The following is a 26,981-nucleotide window of genomic DNA, read 5'->3' as shown; positions in this document are numbered from 1 at the left end:
ATGATCCATCAACCAGCCCCGGAAGAGTTTAATGCTGGTCATCGAATAGTAGTGAATTCTTGTTCCAATAACAAATTTACGTGATCAACGGAATGATCATCTCATTCTTCTAGTTGTGATAAAGATGTCAATCACCTAACTAGAATCCACCGTATTTTAATTGAAATTAAATATTATATATATTTATTGAAGAATGAAGTCAACTATTTTTTTTTGGATAATTGAATTTCCACTTCTTTAATTGAATAAAGTATGCTTTAATACTTACAACTTTGTCAAGAAAAACAAAATGCTTTAGTTCCATGCTTGTCTCGATTTTTTCTTTCTACTATTTTGTGGTCCGTATAATTATTTTTTACATAACTGGATAATCATGGAGTAAAATTTGGATTAGCTGAAATAAAACGCAAATAGAATAACCTATACAAACGCATTGTTAAAGTAACGTGAGTGAAGGAAGCACCGTGATAAAGAAGTTCGAATATTAGAAAATTCAAGATGACATTTTCTGTTTCAAAGAAAAGTATGAAACTAAATGATATTTTAAAATAGATACATATTTATCTTATATTTGTAATATAAACCTTAAGACTAAACAGTATTAATGAATACTAACATAGAAGTCTGCATAAAATAAAAATAATCAAGCATGGTTACATGTATATCTTTTGATATGTAAACACCTATGGTTGGTTATTTAATTAGCATCTGTTATTGGAAAGTATAGTATATTCAGAAAAGTACGAAGCAAACAAAGGTTAAGGTCTCCCATTTCTATGTAATTTTTGTAGCTTTAGTGCTTTGCCCAAGGTTATTCGACCACTCTAACGTAGATTATTGATATCTCAAAGGGTGCAAAAGAAAGACCGAAGCTGATAGCGATCGATTCGTATTTTTCTCTAAGTCGTTTGGTATTGTCCCACTGAGCAACAAACATTTAATTATGAGTCAGCCGTTGGAAATTGACCCTGATTCTTCTTCTTCTTATTAATTTTTTACTTTTCTCTTTTATACATTGTTTTGGCTTATTTGCATGATATCACCGCGTAAGGTCCAGACGAATATCATAAATTCTAATAAAAATGTACATATATATTAAAAAAAAACATTTTTTTGTCAACCTATTAAAAACATTGAAATTTCAAGATTTCTAATAAGAAAAACTATCCACCAAAAGAACATTTATTGTGATAGAAGGAAAAAATTCGAAAATGAGAAAAAAGAAAGAAAGAAAGAAATAATTCGAAAGCTAAGGTTCGCACAATGGATTGTAACCATGTAGAAATCATAACCCTAGGACTTTGAGACATCAGTGTAGTGTAGAAATCACATGACTAGTTGTAAAAAAATCAGAAGAATTATTATTACCGCCGCGATATAGTTAATAGCTTCACCCTTTTTACAAGAATTTCAAAAAGTTAGAAAATAATGCAAAAAAATATATTTTACCAGTCGAAACAATTGTATTAACTGAATAAAATGAGCTACAACTCTGATATTTTTGACATTTGACAGCATATATATATCACACTTTTATAATTAGTTTGCTACACACATTTAATCATTCCATTTACAGTAAGATTTTCTCACCAGACTGCATTTTATAAAATGCCCGCCTGGTTAATAATAATCTCACTTTGTTCCACTCCTTTGGCCGCAAGATTGATATTCACTGATTATGTACCGCGTGTCTTGTTCATTAGTCACACGGTCTCTTGGAGCGTAAAGAAAGAGCTAAAACCAAACCAATGTTTGAGTCATTTTCTATCACTCTCCACTCAACGCGCTTTCATCGCTTCCCTCTCTATCTCTCTCTCTAAACGCTGTCCTTATTTAAATATCATTCGGCCCCATTCTCATTTCTTACCTCTCTCTCTCTCTCTATCTATCTATAATCTATTATTGTACTTTCTCCTTCTAGAAGAAACTCTCTGCACTTTGCATACTATCTTCTCCTTCTCTTTGTGTTTTAGTTATGGTGACTTCGGAGGGGCTAGCAAGCGTCGAACCTTGGTTGTATCGACAAGGTTTCAACGTTGATTCTTGGTTGCTTCACGATACCTTCTCTCACGACAATGATCTGCTCGCCAAAGCTCTCCATAACACCGTCTCAACACCACCACCACATACTCTCCCTCCCTCCCTTTTCTACGAATCCTATAACCCTTCCTCAACTCACACACCTACCTCTAATGTCTCTGGTGGATCCAGTCAAGAAGTTGTTGGCGGAGGAGCTAAAAGGAAGCATAACTGCATCCTCACCGAAGGTAAAACCACGAAGCGCGGCCGCTCTCGCCCTTCCAAGAAACCTCAGACCACGTTCATAACCGCAGATCCTTCCAACTTCCGCCAGATGGTTCAGCAAGTGACCGGCGCCAAGTACGTGGACGATACTTCTTCCTCGGTGCTTTTCACTCCCATCGTCAAGCCGGAGCCGCATAGGCTCGTTAACATACTTACTGGCGCGGTTCCAACGCTAGACACATCAGCATTTCTAACTAACCATCACCATGAGAATCTCCTTGCCGGAAACACCTTTTCCGGTAGCGACGCCGTGGGGTTACCGCCGGAGAAAGCTAATGCAAAGAGTGGTGGTTCAGCCGTGGAGTTTGATCCTTACCCAACGTTTCCGACGCTCGAGTCGTGGAAAGTTATGTGATTCCTTCTAAGTTGCCTTGTAATTTTTTTAACTACTATGCATCTCATTATGAATGATCTTTGTTCATATATGTTGGTACTTAATCTATTTGACTTTAAAACTATTTAGCGGGTAATTAACTCATAATACTTTATCAGAGTTCGAGCCAGTGTAATTCAAATTTGAATGGGGTAAAAACAAAATTTTAAATGAACTGGAGTCTAGAGCTCAATACATGTTCAACGTAAGAAAAAAGTATTTAGACACCAATGTTCCGAGTCTTCTTCTCACGGTTGAAAAAAATAAAACTATATAATGAACTATCAGATATATTTAGTGGAGTAGGGAATATATCTTATCAACATATCAAACACGTTACCCACCACTACAATAATGTCCCCATTACTGATACAAAAGCCAAAAGTTTTATTTGTTTTATTACAACATCCCATCTTTGCTTGCCGTTGTTATACACTCAAATGCAATTGCGTGCAAGTATTAACTCTCATAAATCGATTAATAAAAAGTGCCTTTTTAGCTATTATACTTTTAATTTACACAAATTAAAAAATATATAAATGTATAAGTCTTGGTAGTACCTCTGGATCCTTTCTTTCACCCTTCATCCTTATGTACCTTTGTTTTCTCAAGTGAATCCATCGCGTCTTCAAATGATTTCTGAAAAAGAACATATGCAAACTCTTTGTCACTCACTCGAGGTTTACTAATAAAGATACAGTTTCCTCTAATTCTCACACTTTGAATATTTTTCACATTAGCATGTATGGCTCCATATGTAGCAAAGAGCAAATGCTCCGCCTTCGTCATTCTAAAGCTATCTAGTGTGCATATGCAAGATAGCTAGTTTGTGGATAATATCAGAGGCCCTAGCTCAGAAACTACCTATGGGGGCTTAATTGCTACAATTATCGACTGTTTCAGCCTAAATGCACACCTATGGTGACAAGACTAGATGTGCACGGATGAGACATTATCATCACCCTCGCAAGAACTACATTCTGAATATCTGATGATGCATTTGAGAACTCATAACACTCAGATACATCCAACAACAATAAAAAAACAGAATCATCAAAACAGGTCATTATGGTACTCACCCCGGAGTTGCGCATTTTCCATAATGTTTCTCCGCTTGTATCAATCGCGGTAAAGGCAAAACACATACCACTGGAAAGATAACAGGAACTCAAATAAGATCAAACCAAGAACCAGTCACATTATTACACTATGAGAACCAAAACCTTTGGCTAAAATAATACGAATATGACCATCAAATCTATACAGATTCAAATTCATCACATATACATAGACGCACTAAAAACTAACAAAATTAAAAAAAGGGGACATAACTCTAACACCATCTAAGCTCATAATCACGCTTCCCTTGAAATTTTTATGAGACTTGAAACAATTACATATTGAAGACTCAATGATCAATGCATATATTCTTTTACTCAATTTAGAGGCTGAATAATCTATACACATTAAACGCTTTTAAAATTTCTAAGGGCCTAGACGAATCCCAAGCCTAACTATGCCCATGACCGCCTTTGATTATGATCATTTAGCAAAATACTATGAACATTCAAAGCTAAGCAGTGATCTCACAAGGAGTTCGTATCAATTACAACAAATACAATTACCAACGTAATAAAAAACATGAAGCCAAAGGTCGTTGTCACATACCCAGCTAACGCGAGGTTAAGTAGAAACGCGCGTGTAGTCAAGTAACGAAACGTCGACTCAAACGCGCTGCTGAAACTAGACCCTTGACCACGACTGTTCCTCGCAGAGTAACCGTAACCGTAACCATAACGGTTTCCGTACGGGTTGCTATAAGTACCGCTTGTACGGCGAAAGCAATCGGAATCGCTTACAGCGTTATAAGACGCGCGTTTGCGATCGTCGTTCAATACCTCGTACGCTTCCGACACAAGCTTAAACCTCACGGTTGCGTTTAACCGAACGTGGTCGGGAGACTGTGCGTGCTTGTCGGGATGGTACTTCACGGCTAATCTCCGGAACGCTTCTTTGACCTCTTGCTTCGTCGCGTTTCTGGTAACGCCTAGGACTTGGTAATGATCCACCATGACGAAAACCTAAATTAGAATCGAAAACATCTGAGATTGATATGAGCGATGATTGCTTTGTGGGTGTGTGTGAGATTCTGGTGGGCTCGTGAGGGGAGCATCGAGAAAAGGAGATTGGAATAGTGAAGGATCTCTTTGTTTTTCTAGAGAGAGAAGAGGAGAGAGAGAGAGGCTTCGTGGCGCTTCAATGGCCGCTTCCTTCAGACAGAACACCCTTTTTTGATTGGAAAAAAATGTTAATATTCTAACGGGCCTAGGCCCATTGGATAAATAAGACTTGAAGGAGCATGTATTTATGAAAAGTCCGTCTTGTTGTCTTGTACTGCAAGCAAGTGTGAAGCACACATGGTTAAGAAGCATTTATTAGTTTCTATTTTAATGTGGTTTCAATATTGACCAGGATCAATTATAAACCATAGTAGCTTTCAGCTCATGTTTTTTTTTTTTGTTTCCACAAACAAACACCATCACGTTTCTGTATGAATCTCGTTGATTATCTCTTTATATACTACATAGTATTTCAGCTTATTTTTAAAAAATAATTTACAAAATTTTCGTTAGTCGAAATTTCATATTTTTTTCCGACTGACGATTTTTTTTGTCGGAAATCTGTCGGAATAACCTATTTTTGACGAAATAGTTGGTAGGAAACAAGCTGTTTTCTTGTAGTGCATGGTTAAGAAGCATTTAGTTTCTACTTTTGGGTGGATGCTCTCACTTTCAATATTGACCAGGATCAAGTAGAAACCATAGAAAATTTCACCTCATGGGTTGTTTTTTTTTTTTTGTTTCCACAAACAAACACCATCACGTTTCTGTATGAATCATTGCTTATCTCTTTATATACTACATATAGTATTTCGGCTTATATCATCAATGTGGGACTGAAAAAAAACCGTTGAAACAGAAAATGGCGCGCGTGGGAGAGAGACAATCAGAGAACGATTACAAATGGATGTTCCAGACACTCGGTGAGATTTGCTATGTTAAGGATGTAACAGAGAATGGATGTTGGTATTGACTATTGAGGAAAAAGCTGTACAAGGAAGAGAGAGAGAGAGAACCCATTTTTGAAACAAACCTTATTTAGAAACAAAAGAGAGAGAGAGAGAGAGAGTTAGCTAGGCGAAGACGAAGACGAAGACGAGGAAAGAAGGTAGACCACCGGCGGCAGCGATTTGAAATCTCCGGTTTCGTTCGCTGGCCGCGAAAACAACGACACGCGCAAGGAGAAAATGGTGATTATGTCGTTGAGGTCTGAGGCTTGAGTAAAAAAGAAGAAGAAGATTGTAATGGCGGGGAAGAAAAGAGGTCATGTCCACAATGCTCCTTCCAACGACGAGACCATGTTTCCTTCTCAGGATTCTAAACCCAAGAGGATCTACCAACTCTGGCCCGGCAACAATGTATGTTATTTTTTTTCTTGCAAGCCACGGATGATGCTCTGTATTGGAAGCTGAGTTTGGTGGATTAGGGTTCATTTTCCCTCCTAAATATAATGCTTGGAACTGATTTGATGCTAAACTCTGATTTGTTAACAGGACCGGTGATGAGATTGTGGAAGCCATAAACATTTAATAAGATTTTTAATAAGTTTTTCAAACAATTTAGGAATATATTTGTATTTCTATTATTTTTTTTCAAAAAAAAACTAGACTAATGCCAATGTTTTACTGGTCTATTGAAGGTATTATGTGTAGTTGAATTTTGTAAACATGAGGTTTAAGACATTTCGATAGGGTTTACTCTTTAGCTCTTTAGCATAGTCAAGATTTCTATCTTAGCTATTACTTCACAAGCATGTCATAAACTGCTCAGTGTCTAAATTAGAGCTTGTTTTATGTTCGTGTTTCATGTTTAGAGATTTTGTTGCGGAGGGAGACTAGTCTTTGGTCCAGATGCATCTTCACTTCTTCTCACCACATCTATGATTGGAGCTCCTGCTCTCACTTTCTCCATCCGAATGGCTTTCATGATCACAAAGAGCTTTCCTTTGTTCCACTCTCTTATACTAATGGGTTCCCTTTTGCTCACTGTCTTGGTAAATAAAACTTTGCTTGTCTCTTTCCTTGTGTTCCACGTTTTACCCTTTCTTCACTACTTCCTAATCTTTTCTTCACAGGACTTCACATTCCTCTTCTTAACTTCATCAAGAGACCCCGGGATCATCCCAAGGAACAAAGAAGCACCTGAATCAGAACCTCTTGACATTCTCAGTAACACAAAGTTTCCTAGAACCAAGGATGTACTGGTGAATGGCTACACAGTCAAAGTCAAATTCTGTGAGACTTGTTTGCTTTACCGTCCTCCACGCGCCTCTCACTGCTCAATTTGCAACAACTGTGTTCAAAGATTTGATCATCACTGTCCATGGGTGGGACAATGCATCGCTCTAGTAAGTCTTTCCATGTTGAAACAAAAAGGTGTGTGAGAGTATGAATCTGTGATCTAACTAACATGTTTTTATCTATATAAACGGCAGAGAAACTATCCATACTTCATTTGTTTTATATCAACTTCAACGCTACTATGCTTGTACGTCTTTGTCTTCTCGTGGGTTAGCATGCTCGAGGTACACGGCAAGATGTTGTTAGTGGTCATCATGGATGATATAATATTTATTGTTCTCATCATATACTGCTTCATCGTTGTCTGGTTTGTTGGTGGGCTCACTGTTTTTCACCTCTATCTTATCTGCACCAATCAGGCAAGACCAGACACTTATCTCTTTAGTAATAACATAATTAACCAGTGTTTTAAATTTTTTTATCTCATTATTTTGGTGTTATGTACTGATTCTTTTTGGTTTTGGTTATATGTTTTGTAGACAACTTATGAGAAATTTCGGTACCGATATGACAAGAAAGAGAACCCTTACGGAAAGGGTCTGTTCAAGAACCTGTTTGAGGTGTTTTTTTCAAGGATTCCACCTCCTATGATTAATTTTAGAGACTGGGCTCAAGAGGAACCTGATGTGGAGGTTGGATCCATTGCATCTGAGCTAGACAGAGCCTTTGGACCAAGGGGAGATAGATATGATACGGAAATGGAAATAGGCGATTTGCGTCTCAAGACACTGGAGTATGATAACAAGAACAACAACATTGAAGAAACTGCCAAGAAGAAAAGGGACAGTGTTGATGTGAGATCGAGATAGGACAAAATGCTTGATAACTTGTTGTAAAATACTCTTAATTCTAAAGCCATACACTTTTGTCTTCAACGAGTATACTTTCAGGTTCAGAGAAAAATGTAGGAAAAGAATCAAATATATAGTCTAATGTAGTCACTGCATGGTCGTTTCTTGCTTTACACGGTTCTTCAATACAGTTTCTTGATTATCCTTCACTCACCAAATATACTATATCATAAAATTATCTATTCTGTTTACGAAATCTATCAGTTTAGTTTACGAAACCATTCAGTTTTGTTGGATAAAACAATACTTACTCTATGTTCCATGATTTTATGAAGCATTAATTGGGATCCATATTGTATATAACAATATATGTCTTGGTAGCATCCATCAACCATCTCCAGGTATTGTAACCTTTGTGATTTGCCTTGACGTTTCTTAGAGGATAGTAACTTAAGTAATGGTAGTGAAATATTCGTATGGATCAATGATCTGTAAAAGTGTGAGTTGACAGAGAGGCATTGATAAGGGATATGAGGAGGAGAAGAGACAAACGTGACGTAGAAGAGACTCAAAACGATAAAGATAGCACATAGAGAAGTTTCTCGAGAGAGGCCAAAACAAAAACCGAAGACTTCACGCCAACACAATGCAGTCAACGTGTTTCTTCATGTGGACAGTCACGGAGTCACCTCACCTACTCACTCCCACACGCTCTACCTCTTGCGCTTGTTCTACACCCACGGTTTTCTTCTGCTCTTGTTGTCATTTTCTTTTGTTTAAACATTAGGTATTTTCTTTTCTTTTATACGAGTATAAAATCTGTATTGTCTTAAACTGAATCAACCGTCTTTATTTTACTTTGTGTGCATAAGCTGAAATATAATAAAAGAACATTCAGTTGTAATGAATACAATCAAATATACTATATGAACATCTACCTTTCTAAAAGTTGGCAAAAAAAAAAAACATCTGAACAATCAAAATTTTCACTACACATAACGCTTATTCATTTGGTGCATGGTGTTATGTTTCATAGCTATAAACCCGAAGTCAACACTATAAGTATTCGCTACCAAACTAATCTTATACTTTTGAGAAGAACTTCAACCCGATGCATATGCTCTGCTATACTCACCTGACATAAGAGTATGAGACCTCCTTTGTCGTCTCAAAAACTAATCCCAATTAACTTAGGATATGTTGTCTAATTAATGTTGTTTAAGTAGAGATAATGATTAGAAAATCAAATAACAAAAAATAGTTCCAACAAATTGATATAGCAATTACGTTAACAACTTTCCATAGATATTATGTATATGATCATTGAATCACCTACAAAAAAAACGAAATCTGCTATTTGTTTTCTACATCAAATAACCTATTAAGTCAACCACTATTATTTATCAATCAAACATAAATAATTCTAACAATTTTTTTTTAAGAAAACCCTCTAGCACACTGCAAACATCATACAAGTTATTAGGTAGGTAGATCCACCCGGGTTCGAGTCTTGGCCACAACGGATCTAATATCCCTTCCGTTGGAACGCTGAACTCCTTTCGGGGATAGTTGGGAATGAGACTGCCCAGATACCAAAGTTATAAAAAAAAAAAGTTATTAGGTAGCAATGTTTTTTCTTGCAACTTAGGTGGAAATATTTTGTTATATTTATATTTGGAAGGTGATATATGTAACCTGCATACTAATTATGTAAATTAGTTTTCATATATTATGCATTTGCATTGAATCACACTATTAAAACCAGTAAATGACAAAATTAATTACCCAGTAATCTGGATTTTGGTTTCCCTTCATCACTAGGTAAGCTAGCGAGTGCGCGAATCCGGAGCGTGAGCCACGCGCCAAAGACCGAGGCAGCTTCCTCTTCTTCTTCTTCCCCAATTCGGAAACCCTAACCCTAGAACTCACGAAAATGGCCGAATCAATCACAGAGGAGCCTCCACCTTCCGAATTCGATCCTCTGTTCGACCAATTACACAGTTCCATCTCCGATCAGACTCCAATCGGCGAGCTAATGTCCGATCTAGGGTTCCCAATCGACGCCGACTTCGAGCTCACTTTCGACGGCATGGAAGATCTCTACTTACCCGCCGAAGACGAGACCTTCCTCCTCCCCGATAACGGATCTAACCAAGAGCAGTTCGGAGATTTCACGCCGGAGTCCGAAGGCTCTGCAATTTTCGGCGATACCGATAAGAATATTCATCGCAACAGTGAATCTCCCAAGGATTCCGACGATCGATGCTCCGGTGATGAGCGTACCTTGGATCAACTATCGTCTCAGGGTTCAGATAATCGTGGCTCCGATGTCTCGGAAGCTGTGGATCAGAAGGTTAAGGTGGAAGAAGCTTCTGCTACAAAGAGGAAGAAAGAGGATGATACGAGTGACGAATCGAGGAGCAGCAAGTTGATGAGATCGGGAGAAGAGAGCGCCGTCGTCACCGGCGAGGAAGAAGAAGAAGAGGACGAGAAGAAAAAGAGAGCGAGGCTGATGAGAAACCGCGAAAGCGCGCAGCTTTCGAGGCAGAGGAAGAAGCATTACGTGGAGGAGCTTGAAGAGAAGGTTAAGAGTATGCATTCTGCTATAACGGATTTGAACGGGAAGATATCTTATTTCATGGCTGAGAACGCCGCTCTAAGGCAGCAGTTGGGTCCGCCGCCGCCTCCTATGGGAATGTATCCTCCAATATGGATGCATTGTCCTCCTTATATGGTGAAGCAACAAGGAGGAGGACAAGTGCCTTTGATCCCCATCCCTAGGTTGAAGCCACTGAATCCAGTTAAGGCCAAGAGTAAGAAGAGTGAAGCTAAGACCAAGAAGGTTGCTAGTATTACCTTTCTTGGTCTTGTGTTTTGTCTGTTTTTGTTTGGTGCCTTGGCTCCAGTTGTGAATGTTAATTACGGAGGGATTAGTAGTGGTGCGTTTTATGGGAGCTATAGGTCTAATTATGTTACTGACCAGGTTTATAATCAGCATAGGAATAGAGTTTTGGATACGTCTCGTAGTAACGAGAGAGATTCTGTACCTCCTGGAAACGGTAGCGAGCCTCTGGTTGCATCGCTTTTTGTTCCGAGGAATGATAAGCTTGTGAAGATTGATGGGAATTTGATTATTAATTCTATATTGGCGAGTGAGAGAGCCTTGGCTTCTGAATCAAATGAGAGTAAAGCTGACGGGGTGGTTCCTAAAGATCGTTCCCTTGCTCTGCCTCTACCTGACGTGGGAATGATGGAGGATATGGCTAAGCATCTCGTTAGAACCAAGGCTGAAAAACAGAAAGCCTTATCATCGGGTTTTGCTGATACTCTGAAAGACCAAATCAAAACAAAAGCAGCCAGTGGTGAAATGCAGCAATGGTTTCGTGAAGGTGTTGCAGGTAATGATGGGTTTCTGATGTTACTTTATGTTCCCTTGACTTGATTATGTAGGAAGACGTTGTAGGTATACTAGTGCTTATCATATCTTTGTTCTTGACACTCGAACAACTATGACATCGAACTTACCTTCAGTTCATCGCTGGTTTAGAGTAGTTGCATAGCATAATCTGGATAGATGCTAAACAGTAAGCACTAATGAGTAACATATGAATACTTACTCATAGAAGCTAGAGGCATAGTAGCTTTTGGGGTTTTTAAGAGTAAAATAACATGTTTTCGGTTTTTTTTAATCCATTGTAGGGCCTATGTTTAGCTCGGGGATGTGCACCGAAGTATTTCAGTTTGATGTCTCCTCAACCTCTGGAGCCATTATTCCTGCATCTGCAGCAACCAACGTCTCTTCTGAACACAATAAGAACGCCACAGACACACAGAGGCGAAAGAACAGAAGAACACTTCGCGGTCTCGCCATTCCACTCCCAGGATCAGAGCACCAAAGAAACAGCTCTAGCAAAGAAATCAAGCCGGTTTCATCAATGGTTGTGTCAGTCCTTGTTGATCCCAGAGAAGGTGGTGATGGAGATATCGATGGGATGATTGGGGGACCAAAATCACTCTCCCGAGTTTTTGTTGTCGTGCTTCAGGACAGTGCAAAGTATGTAACATACTCTTGCGTCCTACCTCGACCAGGAGCTCCTCATCTTATGACCACTTAAAACATGTCTCAGCAGTCTTCAATCCTTTCAGTTTTGTATGTAAAGAATAAACAGCTGCCTGCTCTTTGGAATCAAGTAACATCCTTAGCTATTATTACCGTTGTTCGGTTTTTGTTTTAAGATGTAGAATCCGAATGCTGCAACTTTTTATATATCTTTGATAAAGTTATATAGAGCCTTAAAAAAATTATACTACACCAAACTTCTCAAATACATTGCAAAAGTGATCATAAGATCTTCTACATTGCAAAATAGTAGTGATCAGTTAGCTGGTTCCATGGTTTGAGCTATGGGAGCGTCAGTAACAGCCATCTTCATGTCAGGAGGATTTGAGCCGCTGCTACGTTCTCGGATCTCTCTGTATTCTTGGCAAATGGCACACAAGTGACAGAAGAAATGTGTTACAAAGTCCCCACAAGGAGCCTCCTACACCAAAGAATATCACATAAACTTGCCAGTTAGAAACAATAATATGTTAACCCATTTGAGCCACTTTCTTTACCTGTAAGTTATACTTGGTTCTTAATGATCTGCGGTATCCACAAGCATAACATGACACAAAACATCCAGGTAGACCAAGCAACACACCATTGGTTGCAAAGCAGCAAATGGTGTTGACCAACGCCCATGAAATGCAATGTGTTAAGCAGGGTCCTGCAAATTTTCCAGACCCCAACAACTCTGCGTTTTTGCCAAAGATATAACACGGACAGAACAAACCTATAAAACCTATGTATCCACAAACAAACCGCAGTAAGTTCCAATGATCTTCTCAAAACCACTTCACTGCAGATAACACATAACATACTTGTGTCTAAGACAAGTAGCAAAACATAAACAAGTTTCTTCCCTAAGCTATTCAAGAAATGCACATAGTACCAATAGCCTTTGAACACACACACACACACCGCCCGACAACTTGGGTCCTGTAGTAAAATCAAGGTACGGAGGACAGAGAATAGTAGCGTACAGCTCTGTATGTCGTCGAAGCAAGCGCATATGCCAGACGACCATTGTTTCGGACCATCTCTTGTCTCTCCAGAAACAGCAACTTCAAGACTTGTTGGTGTGGTGGTTGCTTCTTCTTCTGTAGCATCAGCTTCCTCAGACTCTCTTAACGGAATGTAACGCGGCCGCACGTAATCTCCCTTCTCTTTCATCCTATATTTCAAGAAAGAGCTTAGAACAAGAAGACGCAGAAGAGGATCGGAGAAGAGAAGGGCGAAGCAGTGAAGACGAAAGAAGACACTCAGCTAACCTTTGGGAGAATCAGATACAGGTGAGAAGAAGTCTTTGCCTGAGCTCGTCGCCGGAGAGATTAGCTTAGATTAGCATCAACTCAGATTCGTGAACTAGCTTGAGCTTATTTTATTCATTTATTTTTGTCAGCAAGCCGAAGAAAACTTTCTTAATTCTTTTTTTTTTGCTTAATTGACCATTCCTATTTTTGTATTATTAATAATGCGAAAATATTTCCCGATATAGGCACAGTAACAATAGTAAAAATGGCTTGTTTTACATATTTTTAGAAATTCATTCAAAAAGTTTATATCACAAATATAGACTATAAAAAATCAAAATGACCAAAATATTTTATTAAAGAAGTAAATATACACTTATACCCCTAGGGTAAACTAATCCAAAACTTAGGAGTCAAGGAGTAGGGATTTGGATTTGAAGTTTAAAATTTTATAAAATAGAAAATAAATATTAAAATTTTGAAAATAAAAATTTTAAAAATATTTTCAAAAAGTATTTCTGAATTACAAAAAGAAAATTTGATTTTTTTTTAAAAAAAAAAAATTAGAAAAATGTTCGAATTTGAAAACATATAATCTAAAACAATAAAAAAATTTTTTTTTTTTTATTTTTTATATATCTAGGGTATTAGTGTCATTTTGCCTATTAAGTGAAACATTTTGGTCATTTTCCTCTTTGTGATTTTTTTTTGTGATTAAAATTTGAAAATGATCTATTTATGAGAATTACCATTTTTATATTTATGTTTTTAGTTATATTTGTGTTTTTCTTTTTATAATATTTTTCTTAAATGATTAATAAGAGATTTTAATAATTGTATTAAAATAATTGTACCACACATATATCAATAAGTCATGTTCATATTTTAATAGAAGAGATAATAATTAAAAATTAGAAAAATTCTTTAATATATCATTTTTAAGTTTTTGTTACAAAAATAGGTTTCAAAGAAGAAATAAAAAATAAATAATACAAATTTCAAAATAGAAAAAACTATTTTGGTCATTTTTTTTGAATGTCATTTTTATGACAAAAACTTAAAAAAAAACTATTTGAAAGAAGATAATTGCCTTGATAATTATTAACAATTCTTTATAATTATAATTATGGCCTTTTTTCCCAGAGAAATATTTAATTTGTAAGGGTTTAATATAATCAACTAGATGACAAAAATAATATTGGTGGATTTTTGTGATTTCGAAAAAAGTAAGTAATCAAGGAGTCAAGCCAGCGACAGCGAGTATCTGTTAGAGAGAGAGAGAGAGAGAGAGGTTCGACGCGGCTCACTCAACTTTCACCTCTCACCAAAAGCCGTTAGGGTTTTACATCATTTCAACCGCCTTACTCTCTCGCCGGAAGCGCACGGCGAAGCACGGTTGATTGTTCGCCCTATCGTGCTCAACACCGGCGTTCTAGACAGCTGAGATTCGCGAAATCAACTTTTGCTCCCTCCTGATTTGGCGGCAGAAGGTCTAAACATGGCGGAGGTATCGATGGGAAGCAGCGGCAGCAGCAGCACGGATCTGTCTCCCGAGGAGGAGCGAGTTTTCATCAAAGAGATTGCTATCGCTGCCGAGTCTAACAGCAAAGAAGGCGATACGTTTTACCTCATCGCTCAGAGGTATATAGGCTTGATTAGTACTGAATCGAACTCTCCGGAGAGCTGTATTTTTACTTCTTCGTCGTTTTGATTTTGCTTGGAATGTTATTAGGGTTAGGGATTGGATTATCGTTACTCCTGAGATCAGTTTTAGCTTCTATGATTAGATAAATCAATTAGGTTTTAGATAAACTTTATGAGTGCCGTTTCTGAGAACGTTTTGTGTTCAGATGGTGGCACGAGTGGATTGAGTATGTTAATCAAGACCAACCATGTAACACTAACGATGGTTCTTCGCTCTCGGAGCATTGTGACTCTGCTGGCTCAACTACTCTGAAGAAGCCTTCGATGATTGATAACTCCGATTTGATCTATGATTCCGCGTTGGAGGATCCGAGTAGTGCTGGGGAGATTATTGATACGCTTCAGGAAGGCCGCGACTATGTTTTGCTCCCTCAAGAAGTGTGGAACCAACTGCATTCTTGGTGAGTAGATTTGAAATTATACTTCTCTTTTATCTTTTGTTTGCTAGACCTTTTCTCTAGGTTCTTAATTCGCTCTCATGTTTTTTGCTTCTGTTTTGTAAGGTATGGTGGTGGTCCAACTCTGGCGCGGAGAGTCATTAGCTCGGGGCTTTCGCAAACAGAGTTGGCGGTGGAGGTGTACCCTTTACGTCTTCAGCTACTTTTGATGCCGAAAAATGACCAGAGTGCCATAAGAATCAGCAAAAAGGTTACTCCTCTTCCCATTTTTATTTGTTCTGTTGCTTTGCTTAGTCCATTACTTTAAAATTTGTACTCATTATATTCTGCTACTTCATTGTACTCTTATACTATGTTGGGCAGGAAACTATAAGAGAGCTCCATCGAAGGGCGTGTGAAATTTTTGACCTTAACTCAGACCATGTAAGATCTGATATCCTATGTTATTAAAAATCCCATTTTGTATTCCTTTCTTTTTCTTACACGAGCATTTTCGATCATGTAGGTACGCATTTGGGATTATTACGGCCACCAAAAGTATTCTTTGATGAATGACTTAGATAAGACGCTGGACGATGCTAACCTCCAAATGGATCAGGATGTGAGTTCATTCCTTCTTCTTTTTCCGCTTTAAATGTGTTAGCTAGGAGCTAAAAATATGCAAGTCGAAACTTTTGTCAGAGTTTTCGTTTTTGGGTATGCTAAGTTTATTGTATACACGGTTTATGAGTAGTGTTTGGCATTTGCAAACTTTGACAAGGAGGGAAACAGTTAAAGTATAACGTTATGCTTTGGTCCCATTGTTTAGTTAGTCTAAGTTTATGGTCCTGTATTCTCTCTGGTCTCCTTTTTTATATTCTCACTGATGCTTGTCGTTTAAAATCAGATTTTGGTGGAGGTGCTTGACATGAATGGTGCAGCATCAAATGCTCACATTCAACCTCTTCATGAGAACGGATTGGTGGACGAAGACTCTACTTCTATTCTCATTGATCCTTCTAAATCGAGCTTGACAGTTGCAGGAGGTTTCTCTTCAAACAGGAATGCATTCAGAAGTGGTGGTGTAGAAGGTTCACAATCTTTTGATAGCACATACACCACTGGTGTCACCACAAGGGGATCCACTGCTGGCTTGACAGGGTTGCTGAATCTCGGGAATACGTGTTTCATGAATAGTGCAATACAGTGCCTGGTTCATACACCTGAGTTTGCTAGTTACTTCCAAGATGATTATCATCAAGAGATAAATTGGCAAAACCCTCTTGGCATGGTTGTAAGTTCCTCTTGAAGTTCCTTGTTACTCATAAGTATGGTGCATGCATAAGTGTGTGCATAGGTATGCTTAGTTAAAATTCCTTCACGAGTGTACCGGTTTCTCTGTTGCGTGTAAATAATGTTTTGCATTTCTGCACTTAGGGGTGTGCTTTATTCTTCTAGAAGAAGTTAACTTAAGAATCTTGACAGGTTTAATCCGGCATACATGCGTAATACGATATCTAATGTCAGAAGTTGTAGTTTATGTCACTATAATATATTTCATCACAAATTGATTAGGGTAATGTTTCATAGGAAGTTAATCAGTGACAATTTCTCGTGTAGATCACCAGCATTGTTTCTTGCTGAAATTGCAAATTTTAATTCCAGATCATTACTTAAAAGCTTATAAACTATGCACAGGGAGAATTAGCTCTTGCATTTGGGGACTTGCTTAGGAAGTTATGGGCTCCTGGGCGCACACCAATTGCTCCCCGTCCATTCAAAGCAAAACTTGCTCGCTTTGCTCCTCAGTTCAGTGGATACAATCAACATGATTCTCAGGTTTGCCAGACTAACGAGAAGCCTTGTTTAACCTGTATTAGCATTGTAACTCAAGGAATTAGGGGGTTCTTTGTTAGTAGAGAGGCATTACGTCCTCCACTACTGTTCACGTACGGAAGGAGGAAGAAGGAAAAGGATCAGAAGGAATCTTCGAGGAAGGAGAGCGTGTCACGTGTGACAGCGTGATTGGGAGTATTACGAGGAATAAGGAATAACGGCGTTGGTGTGCTGGAGATAACGGTTAACGTCTAACGACTCACGTGATGTGTGACCGTCTACTTTTGCTTTTGCTTTTCAGTTGTTATTTATAGAGAGAGAGTTTGTACGAGAGAGGCATCAAGAGATTTGATCACAGTTGTAAAGGGAAGAGAGAGATCCCAGGATATAATTCTCTCAAGTCTTGTAGAACGTTTCTCAGATCTATAACATTTCTATTTCTCAAAGTATCACATAACAACTTGGTATCAGAGCCTTTCTTTTCTGGGAGACGATGGCGCCGGGAAAGAAAACTGATGTCGATGCGGTGATGGATAACCTGAGAGAAGAGGTGAGCAAGATCGGAGTGATGGAGGGTACGATGGAGGTTCTCAAGGAGTCGGTAGCTGAGATCCGAGATCGTATGGGTGTGTTGGAGAGGTTGGAGCAAAGGTTGAACGTGGATGATGAGACGAGGAAGCGAGAGCTCGCGGCTCTGTTTCAAGCGTCGTTGCGTCGTCATGAGGAGGAAGAGATCTCTCAGACGATCCAGCGACCAGGTAAACAGATCGCGACGGAGGAAGATCGTAGCGGACTCTATCGCGCAGGCGGATCAGGAACACGTTCGGAGTCGATAACAAGGAACGGAGAGGGGAGAGGAAACTTACAAAACCCCCTCGATCATCCTTGGCAACGGACGGAGGAAAGACACGATGAGAACATGAGGAAGCTGAAGATTCCGATCTTCAACGGTGAGAACGCGGAGAGCTGGGTGTTGCGTGTTGAACAATACTTCGAGCTGGAGGAGTTCTCGGAGGAGCGAAAGCTTCGGGTGGTGAGGATGTGCTTCGATGAGGAAGCACTGTTGTGGTATCGTTGGGAACGTGAACGTAATCCGTTTGAGAGTTGGGAGCAGATGAAGTTCCGCGTTTTAGAGCAGTTTGCCACGTCGCATGAGATGACGGCTAGGGAACGATTGATGACGTTGCGACAAGAGGGAACGGTTCGTGAGTACTGCCGTGATTTCATCTCACTGGCAACGAATGCTCCAGAAGTCCCAGATGTGATCTTGGAGACTGCGTTTTTGGTAGGGTTGAAGCCACAGATTCGTGCGGGAGTGAAGCTGATGGAGCCAAGAACGCTTCGGAAGATGATGAGCGTAGCTAAACTGGTGGAGGAGTGGTCAAGCTACGCTGATCAGACACCGGAGACGGCTAACGGGAAAAGTGCTAAAGGAGGAGGGCCGTGGGGGTCCACCCCATCATTACCGCGCAGTGGCGCCTCGAGTGGTAATGGGCTTGGGCCAAGTTCGAACCAAAAGCCCAAAACAACGGTGGGGACCGATAAGAATATTCCAGGAGAGAAACGACCGGTGGCTCAGAACCCTAATAACGGGGGAAAGGGAAGAGCGCCGTTCCGTCGCCTCTCACCGACGGAGTATGCGCGCTATCGAGCAGAAGGACTGTGTTTTCAATGTGGAGGGAAGTCCCACGCGAGGAGAGACTGTCCGAACAAGGAGTTGATGGTATTGGTGGTTCAAGAAGGGGATGAGGAGGAACCAGACGAGGAGGAAGGAGATGAGGTAACGGAGGATGAGACACCGGAGTTCGCGGAATGTGCTGCTTTATCGGCGAAGTCGGCGGCGGGAATTTCATCTCCGCGCACCATCAAACTTCGGGGAGTGGTCGGAGACATTGAAGCGTTAGTCCTCATTGACAGTGGAGCGACGCATAACTTCATCGACTACAGTTTGATGAAGAAGCTTGGGCTGGAAGCGGAGGAAACAAGGAGTTTTGGTGTGATTACTGGATCGGGAAAGCCAGTACGAGGAGGGGGAATATGCCGGAATGTGAGGTTGGAAATGCAGGGGTATTCTCTCATTTCAGATTTCTTACCGCTGGAGCTCAACAATGTGGATGTGATATTGGGGATACAGTGGTTGGAGACACTAGGGGAGACAAGAGTCAATTGGAAGTTACAGACGCTGAAGATACCAGTGCAGGGAAAGCTGATGGAGTTACAAGGAGATCCGGGCATCTGTAGCTCAGAAGTTTCAGTAAAAGCAATGAAGAAGGTGTTAGAGCAACAGGAGTTGAGTCTCTTGGTGGAGTGTCGGGAGCTGAGCTCTGACTCAGGTAGGGAGAGGAAGATTTCGAAACCGCTGGCGAGAATATTACGGGAGTTTGGAGGAGTGTTTGAAGAACCTCAGGGGTTACCTCCTACTCGAGATAGAGAACATGCGATAACTCTGACTCAGGGGAGTAATCCAGTGAGCGTCCGTCCTTTCCGTTACCCACATGCGCAGAAGGAGGAAATTGAGAGACAAGTGACTGCGATGCTGAAGGCGGGGATTATTCAGGAGAGCATAAGTCCCTTCTCTAGTCCAGTTCTGCTGGTGAAGAAGAAGGACGGAAGTTGGCGATTCTGTGTGGATTACCGTGCTTTAAACAAAGCCACGGTGATAGATAGCTATCCGATCCCGATGATCGATCAGTTGTTAGATGAATTGAGAGGAGCAACTGTGTTTTCAAAGCTAGATTTGAGGGCGGGTTATCACCAGATTCGAGTCAAGGCGGAGGATGTACCCAAGACTGCATTCAGAACACACGACGGGCATTACGAATTCCTCGTCATGCCCTTTGGACTTACCAATGCACCGGCCACATTCCAGTCGGTGATGAATGAAGTATTTCGACCGTTTCTGAGGCAGTTTGTCTTAGTCTTTTTTGACGATATTCTGGTATTTAGCAAGGACGATGTGGAGCATGCTAGACACCTAAGGCTAGTGCTTGAGAAGTTACAAGAGCATCAGTTATTTGCTAATAGAAAGAAGTGTGAGTTTGGATGCTCGAGCATTGAGTATTTGGGTCATGTGATATCAGCCAACGGAGTGGAGGCTGATCCTGTTAAAATCGTGGCAATGACGGAATGGCCAGAACCCAAGAACATCAAGGCGTTGAGGGGTTTTTTGGGTCTGACTGGATATTACCGCCGGTTTGTGCAAGGGTATGGAAGCATTGCGAAACCCTTAACAGACCTTTTGAAGAAGGACAAGTTCACGTGGAGTGAGACTGCTGCTGGTGCCTTCGTGAAGCTCAAACAAGCGATGACAACGGTACCAGTACTAGCACTTCCAGATTTTGCAGAGCAGTTTGTGGTCGAGTCCGACGCCTCCGGAAAGGGCTTAGGAGCAGTATTGATGCAGGGACAGCGACCAATTGCGTACTTTAGCCAAGTACTATCTGAGAGACAACAGCTAAAATCAGTGTATGAGCGGGAACTGATGGCGATTGTCTTCGCTATTCAGAAGTGGCGTCACTACTTACTTGGGAGGAAGTTCATAGTAAGGACAGACCAGAAGAGTTTAAAGTTCTTGTTGGAACAGCGAGAAATCAATATGGAGTATCAGCGGTGGCTTTCAAAGTTATTGGGTTTTGACTTTGACATCCACTACAAACCCGGGTTGGAGAATAAGGCGGCAGATGCATTATCAAGAAGGGGGGTGGGTACAGAATTGATGGCGATGTCGGTTCCTACTGCAATTCAGTTCAAGGATATTGAGGCTGAGTTGACAAGGGATGCATCGTTGCAGAAGATAATGACTGAGGTGTTGACTGACCCAGCGAGTCATCCTGAATATACAGTGGTTCAAGGGCGATTGTTACGGAAAGGGAAGCTGGTGATCCCTAAGGAGTCGAAGCTGATTGGAGTAATCCTGCAAGAGTTACATGATGGGCGTATGGGGGGTCATGGTGGCGTGCAACGCACACAGAGGAGAATTAATGAGATGTTCTACTGGATTGGAATGATGGGGGACATCAGGCGATATGTAGCGGCTTGTTCGGTGTGTCAACGTCACAAATACTCAACGTTGGCCCCCGGAGGGTTGCTACAACCATTGCGCATTCCAGAAGCTATTTGGGAAGACGTGGCTATGGATTTTATCGAAGGCTTGCCACGCTCAGAGGGGTATAACGCAGTACTGGTGGTGGTGGACCGGTTGTCAAAGTACGCTCACTTCATCAGGCTTCGTCACCCTTTCACAGCAACTGAAGTCGCTTTGTTATTTGTTCAAGAGGTCATCAAGTTACACGGGTTTCCGAGGACAATTGTATCAGACAGAGACAGAGTGTTCACTAGTCAGTTTTGGAAAGAGCTGTTCCGCTTGTCGGGGACTACTTTGTGCATGAGCACAGCCTACCATCCTCAGTCAGATGGTCAGACAGAAGTGACAAACCGCGGCTTAGAGACATATTTGCGTTGTTTCACGAGCGATAAACCGAAGGCGTGGGCCCGTTACTTGCCGTGGGCTGAGCTGTGCTACAACTCTTCTTTTCACTCCGCCATCAAAATGACACCATTCAAAGCAGTTTACGGTCGGGATCCGCCTGCTCTTGTCAAGTACGAGCAAGGGTCTACGGCTAATGCCGATTTGGAAAGTCGTCTCTTGGAGCGAGATGAGATGTTAGCAACACTACGCGAACATATCAATCAGGCGCAACAGATGATGAAGAAGCAGGCTGATGGGCACCGCAGGGAGGTGACATTTGAGGTAGGGGATAAGGTGTATGTCAAGATACGTCCATACAGACAGCAGACTTTAGCTCGTCGAGTGAATGAGAAGTTATCTGCTCGTTTCTATGGACCGTTTGAGGTGATCATGCGCGTGGGGGAGGTCGCGTATCGTCTTAAACTACCAGAAGGGACTAAGATTCATCACACATTTCATGTGTCACAATTGAAGAAAGCGGTCGGGGGGGAAATTTCAGTGGCTCCACTTCCTCCTCAACTCACTCACGAAGGGGTGATGGAAGTTCAGCCTGAAGCGGTGTTGGGAACAAGAGTGAGTCCGATCTCCGGCCAAGATGAGGTACTAATCAGGTGGAAGGGATTACCAGATTATGAGAGCTCATGGGAATGGAGGAAAGTAATTCAGGGACAGTTTCCGGAGTTTGACCTTGAGGACAAGGTCAATTTTGCAGCGGAGGGTAATGTTAGTAGAGAGGCATTACGTCCTCCACTACTGTTCACGTACGGAAGGAGGAAGAAGGAAAAGGATCAGAAGGAATCTTCGAGGAAGGAGAGCGTGTCACGTGTGACAGCGTGATTGGGAGTATTACGAGGAATAAGGAATAACGGCGTTGGTGTGCTGGAGATAACGGTTAACGTCTAACGACTCACGTGATGTGTGACCGTCTACTTTTGCTTTTGCTTTTCAGTTGTTATTTATAGAGAGAGAGTTTGTACGAGAGAGGCATCAAGAGATTTGATCACAGTTGTAAAGGGAAGAGAGAGATCCCAGGATATAATTCTCTCAAGTCTTGTAGAACGTTTCTCAGATCTATAACATTTCTATTTCTCAAAGTATCACATAACATTCTTGCATTGCAGGAGCTTTTAGCGTTTCTTTTGGATGGCCTTCACGAAGACCTAAATCGTGTTAAACACAAACCATATATAAATTCTCGAGACGCAGATGGTCGCCCTGATGAAGAAGTTGCTGATGAGTTTTGGGCTAATCATATTGCTCGTAATGACTCAATAATCGTTGATGTTTGTCAGGTAAGACGTGCATCTTTTAGAGATTCCAATACGTTGGCTCTGTAGGAAGTAAAATGTACCGAAATATAGTTGGTTTGTTTTAAAAAAAATGTACAGCTTTTCATAGAGATGTGATATTTGAAATGTGTACATCAGTTGTTCTTATTGAGTTTAGCCTGGAGACTATGGCATTGCAGGAAATGCTAATTGCACATCATATATCAGCTTTTCTTTATGGCATTAACTCTGTTTTATCTGATATTCAGCTCTGTTCTTTGGTTTCTTTTTTAGTAATGTGGGCATCTCATTATCCTACTTTGTGTCTTATTTCACAGGGGCAATATAAGTCAACATTGGTATGTCCAATCTGCAACAAGGTTTCCGTAACATTTGATCCCTTCATGTACCTATCTTTGCCGCTTCAGTTCAACACAACAAGAGCAATAACAGTCACAGTTTTTTCTTGTGATAAAACTGCCTTGCCCTCAACAATCACCGTCAATATTTCAAAGCAAGGACGCTGCAGAGACTTGATGCAGGCATTAACAAATGCTTGTTCCTTGAAGCAAAGTGAAGAGCTGAAGCTTGCAGAGGTTCGTAGCTTCAAGTGCTCTTTTAAGTAAGCTTTTCAGTCTTTTTGGCTTTTCCTTATACTAAGTTTAATATGTTTGTTGCAGATTCGAAATAATTTGGTTCATAGATTGTTTGAAGATCCTCTAATTCCATTGTCCAGTATCAAAGACGATGATCATCTTGCTGCATACAAACTTTCAAAGTCTTCAGAGAATACAGTATTGCTCAAACTAGTACTCCGCCGCAGAGATCAGTAAGTCTACTTTGTGTTAACCAATTCTAAGGACTAGTTTGAGATGAAAAGGTTCTGTTTTGGCACTCATTTTCTTTGGATCTTCTTTCGAGCAAATTCAAAACTTGATATTTTGTAGCCTGACTTCTTTAATCTCTGGCTTTTCTTATGAAACCATGAGTTTTGACTGAGCAGTGATATGTTTTATCATCGATATACTTTCTTTGTCATCTTATTGTGGCTCAACAGTGTTACTACACTGAACAGTTATCAACCGAACTACCATGTTTCAGGAAAGCTGGGGAACGTGAAAATCCAGTTCAACTGAAACCCTATGGAACACCTCTTCTCTCATTAGCTTCACGTGAAAATGCGCTCACCAAAGGAAAAATCCAGTGCATTGTCGAAAATCTGCTTTCACCTTTTCGGAAGGAAGAATCTATTATGAGCGAGAAAGGAAAGTCTGATTCTAGCATTCCCGAGAGAAGATCAGCGCGGCTTAATAATTCTGAGGAAGACGATAAAAGCGGTGGATCGAGAAAAGCCAAGAAAAGCAGTACTTCCGAAGTGATTGCATCCAAGTTATCCCTTCAACTCGATGAAAATAACAAGACAGTTAAACTGCCCGACAATGAAGCGGAAGCTATTAAATTACCACCATCTGCAACGGTAACCATATATTTGGATTGGACACCAGAACTTGCTGGTATGTATGATATAACTTGCCTGGAGGGTTTGCCTGAAGTACTCAAATACGGACCTGCGACCAAGAAGGCACGTTCAGAACCTCTTTCTTTATACGCATGTTTGGAGGCGTTCCTACGCGAAGAGCCTTTAGTGCCTGACGAAATGTGGTATGTAATGTTCTCTCCTTATGTCTCCTGTGCTAGAGAATGCATGATTTCAGAAATTACTAGTTTATTTTAATACAGTGTTCCTCTGTCCACAATGGTATATACGTCATGTTTTTATTTTGTGTGTGTGTATGAAGGTTCTGTCCACAATGCAATGAAAGAAGGCAGGCAAGCAAAAAGCTGGATTTGTGGAGGCTACCCGAAGTTCTTGTCATACATCTAAAGAGATTCTCATACAGCAGATCAATGAAGCACAAGCTGGAAACATTCGTAAACTTCCCAATCCACGACTTGGATTTGACAAAGTATGTAGCCAACAAAAACCTCTCTCAGCCACAACTCTATGAGCTCTATGCTTTGACAAACCATTACGGTGGTATGGGCAGCGGACACTACACCGCATATATCAAGGTCAGCTTTTATTTCTCCAAATGGTAATTGGTTTGATTATGTTCCTCTGCTTCTGAGTTTCTTACTCTGTGTGCAGCTTTTGGAGGAGAATAGGTGGTATAATTTCGATGACAGTCATATATCACATATAAATGAGGATGATGTCAAGTCAGGTGCTGCTTATGTTCTCTTCTACCGTAGGAAGTCTGATGATGCAAGTGGAAACACCAAATAATTCACAGATTGGGAAACATAATTTAAGTATCTTGTTAGTTAGTATAATCCAATGGAAGACAATTTTTTTTCTTTAGACATTTGTACTTTTAACATGTTAAATATTTAAAACTAGTTTGATATTATTATAACCGGACATCAAAGGAAAAAAAAACATAATTACCAAACAGAAAATAACCTAACAACTCTTTGGTAGTGAGAGACGCTTTCCTTCTGTGTAGTGTACTAGTGTCTATCGTGTCTCGTCTCTTTGGTGTCAGTGTTGATGTTTGTGTAAGAGAACTGCCACTTTTGTTCAAAGCTATGGTCTCTTGTTACTGTTAGAACATTGACTAACTAATATAAAATGTAATTTTTTAAAAAAAAAATTTATCTTCAATCAATGAGTCGTGCATTGACCAGAGAAAAAAAAAAACAAGTCGTCCCAAACTTATCTCGCTGTTGAATTATCTGTCCTTCACCCCTCGCTATCAATGGCGAATCATCTCTTTCTCTCTCTATCTCTCTCTTTCCTCAATCATCTCTCTCCGTTTCATACTTCATCTCAAACACCATCTCCTCCCCCTCAAACCACCGCCTATGGATTACAAACTCCCAGCGATCCTCGCCGCATCCGCAAGCTCCATCTTCATCATACTCCTCCTCATCTTCACCATCTTCCTCTGCCGTCGCCGCCACGCCATCCAAAACCACCCTCGCCGCGACCAATCCCACCACCAAAGAAGCACTCCAAACTCATCAACAGCTCTCAACCCCGCCGTGAGCAGCGAAAGCACGAGCTTCGACCCATCCATCCGCGAGAGATCCATGTCCGAACTCTCCCTAGCCACCAACAACTTCTCCTCAGATCTAATCGTCGGCGACGGTAGCTTCGGCCTAGTCTACCGCGCAAAGCTCTCAGACGGCCTCGTGGTAGCAGTCAAAAAACTCGACCGCGACGCCTTGCAAGGACTCCGCGAGTTCACGGCCGAGATGGAGACGCTAGGCAGCTTACGTCACCCGAACGTAGTACGGATCCTAGGCTACTGCATCTCGGGGCCGGACCGCGTCTTGATCTACGAGTTCTTGGAGAAAGGGAGCCTTGACGATTGGCTTCACGAGAAGACGGTCAACGCTTCTTACGCCCTACCGTGGGCCACACGTTTGAGCATAGCCTACGATGTAGCGAAAGGGTTAGCGTACCTTCACGGTCTTCCTAAACCGATCATCCATCGAGACATTAAGTCCAGCAACGTGTTGCTGGACTCCGACTTCGCGGCCCAAATAGCTGACTTTGGGCTGGCGCGTAGCATCGACGCGTCTAGGTCTCATGTCTCGACGCAAGTGGCTGGGACCATGGGGTACATGCCCCCGGAGTATTGGGAAGGGAACACTGCGGCCACGGTGAAGACGGATGTGTATAGTTTTGGGGTTTTGATGCTGGAGATGGCGACGCAGAAGAGGCCTAACTGGACTGTGGTTGTGGATGGGAAGGAGGTTGGGTTGGCTCAGTGGGCTGTGATGTTGGAAGGGAAGAATAGGTATAATGAAATGGTTGAGTCGAGTTTTGTTGGTGAGAAGGGTGTGGATGAGTATTTTGGGATTGCGAGTCTTTGTATAAAGGAGTCGAGTAAAGAACGGCCTACGATGAGTCAAGTTGTGAAGTTATTAGAAGAGGTTTTGGTGAGTGAGTGATATGGTTTATTAGTTGATAGGTAGATTTTAGTATGATGGCATTTGTTGTGTTGTTTATAAAAGTGAAGTTTGAGCAATGTAATAATTTGCAAAAATAAAGAAAAATAAGAAAAATATTGTGACAT

The 26,981-nt window shown here is 40.8% G+C and overlaps 7 protein-coding genes across 8 annotated transcripts; 5 read left to right on the top strand and 2 right to left on the bottom strand.

Annotated features, from left to right (window-relative positions):
• Positions 1–1,697: 1,697 nt before the first annotated feature.
• LOC106431098 (calmodulin-binding protein 25-like) lies at positions 1,698–2,762 on the top strand. The gene has a single exon (XM_013871907.3). The coding sequence runs from the start codon at positions 1,976–1,978 to the stop codon at positions 2,657–2,659; it is 684 nt and encodes a 227-aa protein (XP_013727361.2). The 5' UTR covers positions 1,698–1,975; the 3' UTR covers positions 2,660–2,762.
• Positions 2,763–3,024: 262 nt separating this feature from the next.
• Positions 3,025–4,968, bottom strand: LOC106431080 (chaperone protein dnaJ 72). The gene is made up of 4 exons (XM_048778670.1): positions 4,849–4,968; positions 4,346–4,779; positions 3,757–3,826; positions 3,025–3,316 (listed from the first exon to the last, which is right to left on the bottom strand). Exons 2-4 carry the CDS (start codon positions 4,747–4,749, stop codon positions 3,254–3,256), a joined length of 537 nt encoding a protein of 178 aa, XP_048634627.1. The 5' UTR covers positions 4,750–4,779; positions 4,849–4,968; the 3' UTR covers positions 3,025–3,253.
• Positions 4,969–5,675: 707 nt separating this feature from the next.
• On the top strand, positions 5,676–9,651 carry LOC106431106 (probable protein S-acyltransferase 2). The gene is made up of 5 exons (XM_022691821.2): positions 5,676–6,155; positions 6,611–6,790; positions 6,872–7,144; positions 7,232–7,456; positions 7,577–9,651. The coding sequence occupies exons 1-5, from the start codon at positions 6,042–6,044 to the stop codon at positions 7,904–7,906; spliced, it is 1,122 nt and encodes a 373-aa protein (XP_022547542.2). The 5' UTR covers positions 5,676–6,041; the 3' UTR covers positions 7,907–9,651.
• Positions 9,652–9,680: 29 nt separating this feature from the next.
• LOC106431120 (bZIP transcription factor 17) lies at positions 9,681–12,198 on the top strand. Its single transcript, XM_013871934.3, has 2 exons — positions 9,681–11,286; positions 11,588–12,198. The coding sequence occupies exons 1-2, from the start codon at positions 9,822–9,824 to the stop codon at positions 12,001–12,003; spliced, it is 1,881 nt and encodes a 626-aa protein (XP_013727388.2). The 5' UTR covers positions 9,681–9,821; the 3' UTR covers positions 12,004–12,198.
• On the bottom strand, positions 12,131–13,379 carry LOC106431121 (protein PLANT CADMIUM RESISTANCE 10). Of its 2 annotated transcripts, none has more exons than XM_013871935.3 (4): positions 13,262–13,379; positions 12,974–13,164; positions 12,506–12,732; positions 12,131–12,429 (listed from the first exon to the last, which is right to left on the bottom strand). In XM_013871935.3, exons 2-4 carry the CDS (start codon positions 13,161–13,163, stop codon positions 12,265–12,267), a joined length of 582 nt encoding a protein of 193 aa, XP_013727389.2. In that variant the 5' UTR covers position 13,164; positions 13,262–13,379; the 3' UTR covers positions 12,131–12,264. The 2 variants fall into 2 exon arrangements, with proteins under 2 accessions (XP_013727389.2, XP_048634626.1); XM_048778669.1 differs by lacking the exon at positions 13,262–13,379 and adding an exon at positions 12,783–12,784 and having other exon boundaries at positions 12,920–13,137.
• Positions 13,380–14,476: 1,097 nt separating this feature from the next.
• LOC106431119 (ubiquitin carboxyl-terminal hydrolase 5) lies at positions 14,477–25,307 on the top strand. Its single transcript, XM_013871932.3, has 13 exons — positions 14,477–14,884; positions 15,094–15,348; positions 15,451–15,595; positions 15,709–15,768; positions 15,851–15,946; positions 16,232–16,618; positions 17,023–17,163; positions 22,750–22,920; positions 23,235–23,492; positions 23,577–23,725; positions 23,998–24,558; positions 24,696–24,969; positions 25,046–25,307. The coding sequence occupies exons 1-13, from the start codon at positions 14,742–14,744 to the stop codon at positions 25,181–25,183; spliced, it is 2,778 nt and encodes a 925-aa protein (XP_013727386.2). The 5' UTR covers positions 14,477–14,741; the 3' UTR covers positions 25,184–25,307.
• On the top strand, positions 25,290–26,980 carry LOC106431124 (putative serine/threonine-protein kinase). The gene has a single exon (XM_013871939.3). The coding sequence runs from the start codon at positions 25,762–25,764 to the stop codon at positions 26,854–26,856; it is 1,095 nt and encodes a 364-aa protein (XP_013727393.3). The 5' UTR covers positions 25,290–25,761; the 3' UTR covers positions 26,857–26,980.
• The last annotated feature ends 1 nt before the right edge of the window (position 26,981 follows it).

This window comes from Brassica napus, chromosome A4, assembly GCF_020379485.1.
Source record: "Brassica napus cultivar Da-Ae chromosome A4, Da-Ae, whole genome shotgun sequence".
NCBI lineage: Eukaryota > Viridiplantae > Streptophyta > Magnoliopsida > Brassicales > Brassicaceae > Brassica > Brassica napus.
Note: the sequence above shows the minus strand (reverse complement) of the source record. Positions and strands in the feature narration are given on the sequence as shown.

Coding starts and splice junctions, on each gene's coding strand:
- LOC106431124 (XM_013871939.3), top strand. CDS start 25,762: ATGGATTACAAACTCCCAGCGATCCTCGCCGCATCCGCAAGCTCCATC.
- LOC106431098 (XM_013871907.3), top strand. CDS start 1,976: ATGGTGACTTCGGAGGGGCTAGCAAGCGTCGAACCTTGGTTGTATCGA.
- LOC106431106 (XM_022691821.2), top strand. CDS start 6,042: ATGGCGGGGAAGAAAAGAGGTCATGTCCACAATGCTCCTTCCAACGAC. Junction 6,156..6,610: donor AACTCTGGCCCGGCAACAAT/GTATGTTATTTT, acceptor TTTCATGTTTAG/AGATTTTGTTGCGGAGGGAG. Junction 6,791..6,871: donor CCCTTTTGCTCACTGTCTTG/GTAAATAAAACT, acceptor TTTTCTTCACAG/GACTTCACATTCCTCTTCTT.
- LOC106431080 (XM_048778670.1), bottom strand. CDS start 4,749: ATGGTGGATCATTACCAAGTCCTAGGCGTTACCAGAAACGCGACGAAG. Junction 3,827..4,345: donor CTTAACCTCGCGTTAGCTGG/GTATGTGACAAC, acceptor TTATCTTTCCAG/TGGTATGTGTTTTGCCTTTA. Junction 3,317..3,756: donor GGAAAATGCGCAACTCCGGG/GTGAGTACCATA, acceptor GTTCTTTTTCAG/AAATCATTTGAAGACGCGAT.
- LOC106431119 (XM_013871932.3), top strand. CDS start 14,742: ATGGCGGAGGTATCGATGGGAAGCAGCGGCAGCAGCAGCACGGATCTG. Junction 15,769..15,850: donor TTGACCTTAACTCAGACCAT/GTAAGATCTGAT, acceptor TCGATCATGTAG/GTACGCATTTGGGATTATTA. Junction 15,947..16,231: donor ACCTCCAAATGGATCAGGAT/GTGAGTTCATTC, acceptor GTTTAAAATCAG/ATTTTGGTGGAGGTGCTTGA.
- LOC106431121 (XM_013871935.3), bottom strand. CDS start 13,163: ATGAAAGAGAAGGGAGATTACGTGCGGCCGCGTTACATTCCGTTAAGA. Junction 12,733..12,973: donor CTTCGACGACATACAGAGCT/GTACGCTACTAT, acceptor GTGGATACATAG/GTTTTATAGGTTTGTTCTGT. Junction 12,430..12,505: donor GAACCAAGTATAACTTACAG/GTAAAGAAAGTG, acceptor TCTTTGGTGTAG/GAGGCTCCTTGTGGGGACTT.
- LOC106431120 (XM_013871934.3), top strand. CDS start 9,822: ATGGCCGAATCAATCACAGAGGAGCCTCCACCTTCCGAATTCGATCCT. Junction 11,287..11,587: donor GTTTCGTGAAGGTGTTGCAG/GTAATGATGGGT, acceptor AATCCATTGTAG/GGCCTATGTTTAGCTCGGGG.